The 8,994-nt window shown below is 45.1% G+C and overlaps 1 protein-coding gene across 1 annotated transcript in view; it reads right to left on the bottom strand.

Annotated features, from left to right (window-relative positions):
- Positions 1 to 151: 151 nt before the first annotated feature.
- The window catches only part of COL6A3 (collagen type VI alpha 3 chain), an 85,821-nt gene continuing 76,978 nt past the window's right edge, over positions 152 to 8,994 (bottom strand). The window contains exons 40-42 of the mRNA XM_003798231.3: positions 8,668 to 8,760; positions 1,702 to 1,866; positions 152 to 925 (exon numbers count right to left, since the gene is read on the bottom strand). Of these exons, the coding sequence (XP_003798279.2) occupies positions 885 to 925; positions 1,702 to 1,866; positions 8,668 to 8,760 (299 nt within the window). The 3' untranslated portion in view covers positions 152 to 884. The remainder of the gene's footprint in view (positions 926 to 1,701; positions 1,867 to 8,667; positions 8,761 to 8,994) is intronic.

The following is an 8,994-nucleotide window of genomic DNA, read 5'->3' on the forward strand; positions in this document are numbered from 1 at the left end:
GGAGCTTTCTTGCCCCCTCCACTAGAAACAAAAAAAGGGGGTGCCCAGAACCATAATCCAGAACCGGGCCAAGTTCCCCAGCCGAGGGGTGATTCCAACAATCCACGTTATGGAAACAAGACAGCCAAGAACACAAACCCGTGACACTTTCAATATACTTTATTAAAAAGTTTCTTTGAATAAATTTCCTAAAAATTTTAAAATTAAAATTAAACCCCCACCCTGCACAAAAAAAAAAAAAACCCACAACATTAGAGGAATGCCAAAAATATTCTCTGTTACGACTTTCTTTTAATTCTTTAATGAAGGCATTGGTCCCAACGGTGCACACAGAACAAGGGAATTTGTTTCTAACTAGAGCATTTGTTAGAGGCTTTAGAAAAAGAAGATTAGCTTGACCCCTCATCCAGGCCCCTGGGCAGGGGGAATGAAAAGGCTGGACTCTCGTCTCTCCTCCGTGCGCGGGCGTCTGCAGTCATGCTTACTAAAGAGGGGAGGGAAAAATGAACCAAGCGAAAGTGTAGAGCAGCTGTGCCTGGGGCTTATTTTCTAGAATTTACATTTGCCTAGAACAGGCATAACACGAAACTCCGGAGGGAGGCTGGATGCACAGGAATGTTCGCACAGACACCAGCAGTGGGAAACTACTACACAATGTTCGGAGGACACGAGGCAGCGGCCTGGACACAGGGAGAGCGGGGTCCACAGACGCAGTTAGCACCATCTCGGCAGGTCGTGCGGCAGAAGGCTTCCTCCCGAGTTCGAGTGTAAATCCAAGCATGTGAGGGTCCAGTGCAAGGGAGCCCAGACCGGGGCGTCTACAGAGGCGGGGGGGCAAGGACTGACTCCTTCTTCAAGAGGTATATGTCGCCGGTCAGCCGCTCTTAGGTTCCCATGGCACTCAGGACCTCAGGCTTGGCAAGCACTGGGTGTGGAGAGGCGGGTGGGTGGAGTGAGGGGCCCAGGTAGGGGGGAGGAGAGGAAAAGCCACATTACCAACCAGAAAGGACCCTGTATTCACCGTGAGGTGATCCCACCACCCTGGTTCTCATCACCTCTCCCACTTTTCTGCTCAGTATCATCAACAGCCACCTGTGACCCTCCGGACCTGGGGCTTGGAGTTCCCTGTACCCAAATCCATTCTCCCTCCCTGCACCATCCAGTCGCCTTTATGCAAACTGAACCCCCCTGCTGGCACTGACCCCAGGTTCTGCTTCAACTTGTTTTTATTTTGTTACCGAACAAGTTTCCCAACATAACGAAAAATGGCAGGTGGCCCCAATGCCAACATTCTTATTTACGGGGAGCAAAATTATTTCAAGATGAATAGATGGGAGTTATTTACCTTCAGTATTATCTATAATGGTTCACAATATTATTTTCCCAGTAATTGTGTTTGGTGCAATATTTTATGAATACCAGAGACTTAGTGACATTTCTGGAGAGTGACAAATAGTTGCTATATGTTTCTTTGTTGCCAAAAATGCAACTATACAGGTATGTTTTTAGGAAGCAAAGTAATAATCAAAAAATAATTTCATATATTTTGTTTGAACAGCTTTCTTATCTGAGAATATAAAGTATCTTCTTTTTCATGTATATCATAATCATTGCTACTCAAATATTTTTCAAAGTTACGTCCTTGACTTGAATTTCGTATCTCATTTGCAAAAGCTCTAAACTCAAGGAAAAAGGACTCACCAGGGGCGCAAACCTTCTCACATTCCTTCTGTGATTCGAAGTTGTTCTCATTTCCACCGCAGCCTCCGTACCAGAACCTGGCACAGCTTCTAGTCTTTGGATCATAGTACCATTTCAGTATAAATTCCCTGCAAGTCCCTCCTTCTTTCGGCAACTTACATATATCTTTAAATGACAAGATGAATAAAGAATGTTAATTAGAATGTGCATGTTACTTTGCTCCCAACTCCAGGGACAACTGTTTGATCACAAGGCTGTCTCAGACGGAAAAGTGTTTCCAGGTGAAAACTCCCTCAAACTCTGACCCCCTTTCCTTACTGTCATCTGGGCCTAACGGTCACTCATGGCTTTGTGAGGGATAAATGAAATCATATCAATGAGAGGACTTTATTACGGATACTCGGAAGCCCAAACGTTCACTAGAACCATTAGATAATTTAAAATGAAACTCTTGTTCCCTCCCCTCCTCAGTCACTGGCCCTTTGCTCTCTAATTCCTTCATAGAGAAGAAACCACACTTTTAAACCTTACAGTTTTCTATTCTTAGCCAAAATGGCAATTAAATGATGTCAAAATATAGTTTAAAAGTAAGGCTTTGTATTTCACTATCAGCTAAGTACATTAAAAATTAAAGTACCAAAGAAAAATTCTTTATAAGTGTGTAAGTGTGAGCCCACATGTGTGGATAGCCAAGCGCCTTCGTGACTTGCCAAATTAAACAAGTAAGTAAAAGGAAGAGCTAGCACTGATGTAAAACTCACGACGGCAAAAATGTCACATAGCAAAGCTATTCTGAAGACAGAGAAGCATTCTTTTCCCAGTTAAGGAAGTTGATGTTTTAAACGCACACTTCTGATGTAGCCCAGCTGCAGAGCAAAGCTGTGGTCCCCTCACGCCTGGAGAGAAAAGTTTATAGTTCACACACCACAGTAAGACTTATGTTTACAGAGTTTACTGGCAAACCCCAGATCACTGCTGGGAAAGAGAACCATTGATGTCAATCGTTATCTATTTGTAAGTTTGGAAATGTAAAACAAAAATGTAAGCCTTCTTTCCACAGTACTCCTGGGAGCCAGTGATGCTGTGTGTCTAAGTGAGCAGCCACCGGGCTGAGTCACCTCCTCTACCGCACAGCTGACCTGCGGTTTGCCTTTCTGCCCAGCTCACTGTAGAGGTGGTGAGCAGCCGAGGTTCAAATGGACACTGAAAAGGACAAGGAAAATCTATGTCTTTAGGCCAAAAATCAAAGTGTGGGTCACCCATGATGGAGCAGACCCAAAGGTACACAGGAGTGAAGCTCAGAATCTGTCTCAGATATTTCCCGGCTGCTGTGGGGGAACGGTCACCCAACTGTGAGGCCAACATCCTCACACCCACACCGTGTCCTGGTTGCAGACCCTCTCGGGACCCAGAAAACCAGCAGCACCACCAAGAGCCTTGGGAGACCCAAGGAGGCCAGAATAAAATGATGAATAAAAACAGGCTCAGCACCCTACTCACTGAGCCAGGTGTGGCGGACACCTGTAGTCCCAGCTACTTGGGAGGCTGAGGCAAGAGAATCACTTAAGCCCAAGAGTTTGAGATTGCTGTGAGCTGTGACACCAGAGCACTCTACCAAGGGTGACAGAGTGAGACTCTGTCTCAAAAAAAGAAATTATATAAATGACCTTCCTCCCAAAACAAATGTGCCAATAATTGAAGGGGAATGCCTGGCTTTCAAGGACTGTCCCAGAGGGAACTAAGCAGGGCAGAATTGTTCAACCGCCAAAGTGCATTCTTTGTCTACTGGGGGCTCCCAGCAGGCAGACGTAAGGCCTGAGTCACATGGCCACGTGGTCCTGCCTCCTTCCCCTCCCAGAACCTTCCTCAGTGGCCCCTTGGTTTCCCTGTGTTTCTTCTGAATGCACTTCATTCCCGGCCATCTGTGTGTAGCTACTCAGTTCCCTCAGCCCTGGGCACTGCTGACCCGGCCACAGGAAGTCTGCCCAGACCCAGGCCTCCCAGCACTGGGCAGCCTGTGGAGGGCAGTCTGGTGCCCAGACTCCCCGGCTCTTCCCGCCTCCTCCGTTCTCAGTTTCCCACCCCAGTAGGCAGTGTTGTCTGCATTTTCTACACCATTCCAGCAAGAACCACGGCTGAGGCTCTGTGAGGCGTACCAGTGAGGCTGCTGTGACTGTGGACAAACAGATCTTTGGAAAACCAAGAGAAAAATACCAAAGAGGGCTTTGTACTATTCAAAGACAAAAGTTTGGGAGTCTCCAGTTCTAAAGCATGAGAATAGAAGACTTTATGTTCTAGTTTTGAAGTCCACCTCATCTTGACCCTGAGACCCACCATTTTGTCTGGACTCTCCTAAGCTGTGTCTAATCTGCTAAAGGAACTGTCGTATGGCAAAATCAATCAATCAATCGATCAACCAAATGTCCTGTGGTACAGATGGCTGGCCCTCGCTGAACTTAACCTGGAATTTTCTCTAGAATGAAGAGTCTTGGACATGGTTGTTTTTCATGTTTTCCCTATAAAATGTGTCTTGGCACAACCCCAAGGGAGTCGAGTCCCCTCTGTGTGAGGGGATTTGCCTGCACATCCACTAATCTGCTCTCCCTCGTGACTGAGAATGTCATGGGAGCTAAAGGACAACAAGGACTGGAAATTGTCAAGGTCCTTCCCTGGTTCACCTTGCCTAGAATAACACTGTAAATAAGTTCCATTTTAAGAGAGACCTGAAGACTGACCAGGCCCCACCTGGGGAGGCTTCTCTCTACTGACCCCTGGGCATCCAGGAGCATCCAAGCACAAGAGAAGAAACTGATGTAAGCACAGCGTCAAAATAAAGACAGTTCTGGAAACTCACCTGTTCACAGAAGAGCCAACCCGGAACATTCAAACAACAGTGAAATGCAAGTCGCCCTGAGAAGCACAGTCTGTTTTGTAGTAAAAATGTGTGCACACACACGCACCCTCAAGATACGTGCACCTGCCACGTGCAACGTTCAGAGAAGAATCGGGAGGGATGTGTGGGCCACTAACAGTGGTCATCAGTGCTGGGACAATGACCATCATACATTATCATATTTTTCTGTATGTCCTGAATTCTTCACAATGAATGTCTATTGATTTTATAATCAACAAAAAAATAATAAAGTACTTTTTGAAACAGAAAACACGTTGATTGGAAAATTTTGCCTTTTTGTTTTTAATAGTTCAGCTTCTCTAGTGTTTAAAAGTATCAGACCTGACGTTTTCAAAGCCAGCAAGTCACCACCATGTAAGCATCTCCTCCAGCAAAATGATGGGGCGAGTGTTTATGCTCTAATTGTAAATATGTTCCTCATCAGTTTAATTCCTCAGGGACAAGACGGTTTAGTCATCTTAGGACTCAAGGTTTGACATGGTGTAAAGTCCAAGCCACGGGCAGGTCCGACTTGCCCGGACAAGAAAACTGGCTCCCACGTGCTGAGCCTTGGTTGGTTCAGCAGGTACCAACTTACTAAATTTTTAACTTTATATTTAAATGTTTCTGTTGGTAAGTTTGGGATCCTTTACTCCTTCAGACCTGGACAAACAGAGTTTTATATTTTAAGATTTCACAATAAAAATATACTGTTTGAGACTCCTGTTAACCCAAACACTGCCACTGACAAAAACACATTCTGCCACACGGCAGTAAACAGATGGCCTTGAAGAAGGCTGTTACCCTTCAACCAAATACAGCAAATATTTACATCTATTTAGCCTACCTCAGCTTGTGGAATTACTTAGTTCTTCAAATTATTATTAACATAGAGTCAGATATTTCCCTCCATGACATCATTCCATGCTAATCAGTGCTGTATATCCATAACGGAATATGTTAACCAAATACCACATTTCATCAAACCTAAGATGTCTTGATTTTACGATGTGCTGCTGGTTTGGACAGTGCTATGTAGTTGCTAATTTTTGTTTTGGTTTTTGTCCCTACCTCCCTGTTCTCCCTTCCCACTTTTTGCCAAGGAAGCCAGGGATAGATATTCTCCATGCATATTATTACTAAAGCTAAAATGGTAAACTTTGAAAATCCACAGAGGTGAAAAAAGCAAACAATAGCATCTAACATTGAATACTAAGAAAGGAACACACGTCTGCAAACATAAGCCCTGTTTCTACTGAATGGATCCTGCAAAAAGCAAGAGGAATTAAAATGCACACATGTACATACCAAAAAACCTAGCTTTAAATTTCATTTTGCCTGAATTATTTAGAAAACACATCTTTGGAGAAATAAGGCATATTGTGGTCATGGATATCTGGATGCAAAATATTCACACACTGGGCGGCGCCTGTGGCTCAAAGGAGTACGGCACCGGCCCCATATGCGGGTTCAAACCCAGCCCTGGCCAAAAAAAAAAAAAAAATGCAAAATATTCACACAAGCACTAAGTTAGCATGCAGTTGCTGTTTTTTCAGTAATGAAGAGTGGTTAGTTGCCACTCATTTTTCTGTCTCCAAAAATAAAATATAGATAGCATTAACATATTTTACCCCCCTGAGGAAAATGGCTAGGATGACAGTCACAGAAGGGGGGGAAGTGGGGAAGACAAGCTTTCACTTCCTAATACATCCTGTGACCCCATGGATTAGAGTCCTGTATGCAGGGCCACATTCTTAGGAAAACAAGTAATTCCCAGCTTCCCACTGGGTGGGAAAGGCACACATATGTACAGGCGCACAAATCCACGTGCACATACGTGAAATGGTGAAGAACGTGCTTGTCCTGGGTGGGAGGCTCCACACTTACCACTAAAAGAAAAAGGGTTTTAGATTCATCTACAGCAAACAACTCTGGTCTTGAGAGCAACATGAGCCCCAATGTCAAATCTCCTTTATCTTTATCACAAGGAGAGAGGGATCTAAGCACCTTCCTAATTCAGAACCTCACAGCTCAATATAAAGGGAAAAAACAGCCCCGCCAGACCCTGCCTTATGGCTGTGGTGTTTCTATTGACTGAACACTGGCGTACCTTCTTATCCTTTCTGGATCCCATGTAAGACACCCAAAACATCCCCAAACCTGGCTGTCTAGTTTACTCCAAGTCATTTTCCCTCAAGGAGGCACAGAGTTGGCTAGAAATTTTACATTTCCCACACTGTTTTAGGGGTAAAGTTAACTGATGAGTGGGAAACTGTATTTACAGATTTCAGAGCCTCTGAAGTCAGAGCTGAGTCTGTCCTGACCCACAACTTTGTGGACAACGTAGAGTGTCCTTTGTGGCTTCTCTTTGGGCTCACGTGGGAGTGAGGATGGGCATGTCAGGAGCTGCAGGACGTCACTGGTGCAGACGCCAAAGGCTTCTCCCTGGTCCTGCAACGTGAGACTCAACAATGCTTCTAAGCAGAAAGCAGAGGGCTGAGCCTTAGGTTGCTTCCTCCCTCTCTGCCCCACCCCCGTGTCACCCGCTGATTTCCCTTTTTTAGTGTAAGATGAAAATCATCGCACTTATCAAGCTTAATCACCCAATCTACCGTGAACTCCTGGCTCGTGTTCATAAATTTCTATAGAGAAGTTTCTGTTTCCTATCAATCTTTCAGAAGAGTATAAAATGCGCACAGCGGTCTCTGACACAGACCAATTACTACACTTGTCTGCAAAGGAAACCTATTTAGCCTCAAACAGACCAATTTGCCTCTGACACAAACCAATTAGCCTTATTTAGCCTCTGATACAGACCAATTACTATACTTGTCTGCAAAGGCAACTTATTTATCTGTGTGTACAATGGTTCCACGATTCCAGCACAGATGACTTTCTTTCTAGTAACTCCTGATGCCCCCTGTGAGTACAGGTGTGGCCCTGTAGGGGGTCATGGTCAGACGGATACCTGGATAAGCCCATCAGTGGGAGAGGTGATCTCAAAATCTTAGAGAACATGGACGCAGATTCAGAAAACACTTAGAACATCTAATTTTACTTACACATAAACGAAATCAGATATAGACTCCATAGAAAGGGCCAGATGGAGAAAACATTGTCATTTTAGAAACAGTGGAAAGAACAAAATGAAGAATATGGATTTGATAGCCCCCAAATGATAAGCTGGTGCTTCCAACAACTCAATGCTTGTTAGGCAGGCAGAGCTTCTTCTGAACCCAACCCCAACAGAGAAGCAGCAGAGCCCTCCACAAAGCCCTTTGTTGTATCAACTGCAGAAACAAACACTGTATAGGGAAGGCAAACAATGGCAAAACGTCCCCACAGTTAGCAGCAAGCTTCTGCTACAGGTGTATAAGACAACAGTAAATCTAAATTCCCATGGAATTTCAATGCTTTAAATTAGTATCAACATCTTTTGCTGAACACTCTTAAGCAGGACATATGGCCTATGGTAATAACCACTTTCTGGCAAGTCCCCCTGTCTAGGGCCTAAAGCGAGTAACTGTCAGTCTCTAGTCACTAACTTAACCCCAAGGAGTGCTGCTCTGGAGCTCAGGCACAAGCGACAGTGGCGTCACAGAGTAACCAGGACACTGCCCAGGGAAGCAGGACCATCCCCAGCCACCTCCCTAGCCTGTGTTTCTGCTTTGTCTTGTGCTCTTCTGAGCAGTTTTTATTAGATGAAATCACTGAGTGGAGGAATCTCTACTCTTTGCAGCGTCCCAGACCCCAAATCAATGCCAGCCCCAGGATGAGCACAGAGCAAATGACCCATGAGCAGATTCTGGCTGGTGCCCCTGAAGCCACTCCCATCAAATTCCCACTAAGAGTCTCCTGACGGACAAGGTAAGTCTTCATTTACAACTGGAACTCTGCCAAATAAGACTATGTTGGGCCGCACAGAGCCAGTTTAGACCTTCCCCCTAGAAGGCAGGCTTGGCCTAAGACTTAGAACCCAGGAAGGTGACTCGGAATCCTGCATTGGAAAGCTGTAGTTTTTGGAACAATGCTTTCTTAGCACCATTCACAGACCTGATATTTCCACAACTCACCTGTCTCTGTTAGAGCCAACGGTTCTGTGCTCACCATTAAATTGATGGTTGAACTGGAAGCTGACCTTGCTGGCAGTGCAGGCTGGGATTTCTCTGTGAAGGAAAAACACATGCAACTCATGGGTAAACCAGAAACAGAAGGGCTGAGGAAATCTCGGTGCTGGCGCGAGGCTGTCTTTCCGGACTGATGTCTTATTACAGGGTGGGCATCGAGAGACAGACAGGTCGCCTCTACATGAAGCCACAACCTTGTAGTCTGTTAACAAGCGAAGGAGAGCAATCCCCGAACTTCCGAGCAAACCTCTCCTCTCTCATGTGACCTCTCCT

The sequence above is a fragment of the Otolemur garnettii genome, unplaced genomic scaffold (assembly GCF_000181295.1).
Source record: "Otolemur garnettii isolate 467f Iridium unplaced genomic scaffold, OtoGar3 scaffold00133, whole genome shotgun sequence".
Classification (NCBI taxonomy): Eukaryota; Metazoa; Chordata; class Mammalia; order Primates; family Galagidae; genus Otolemur; species Otolemur garnettii.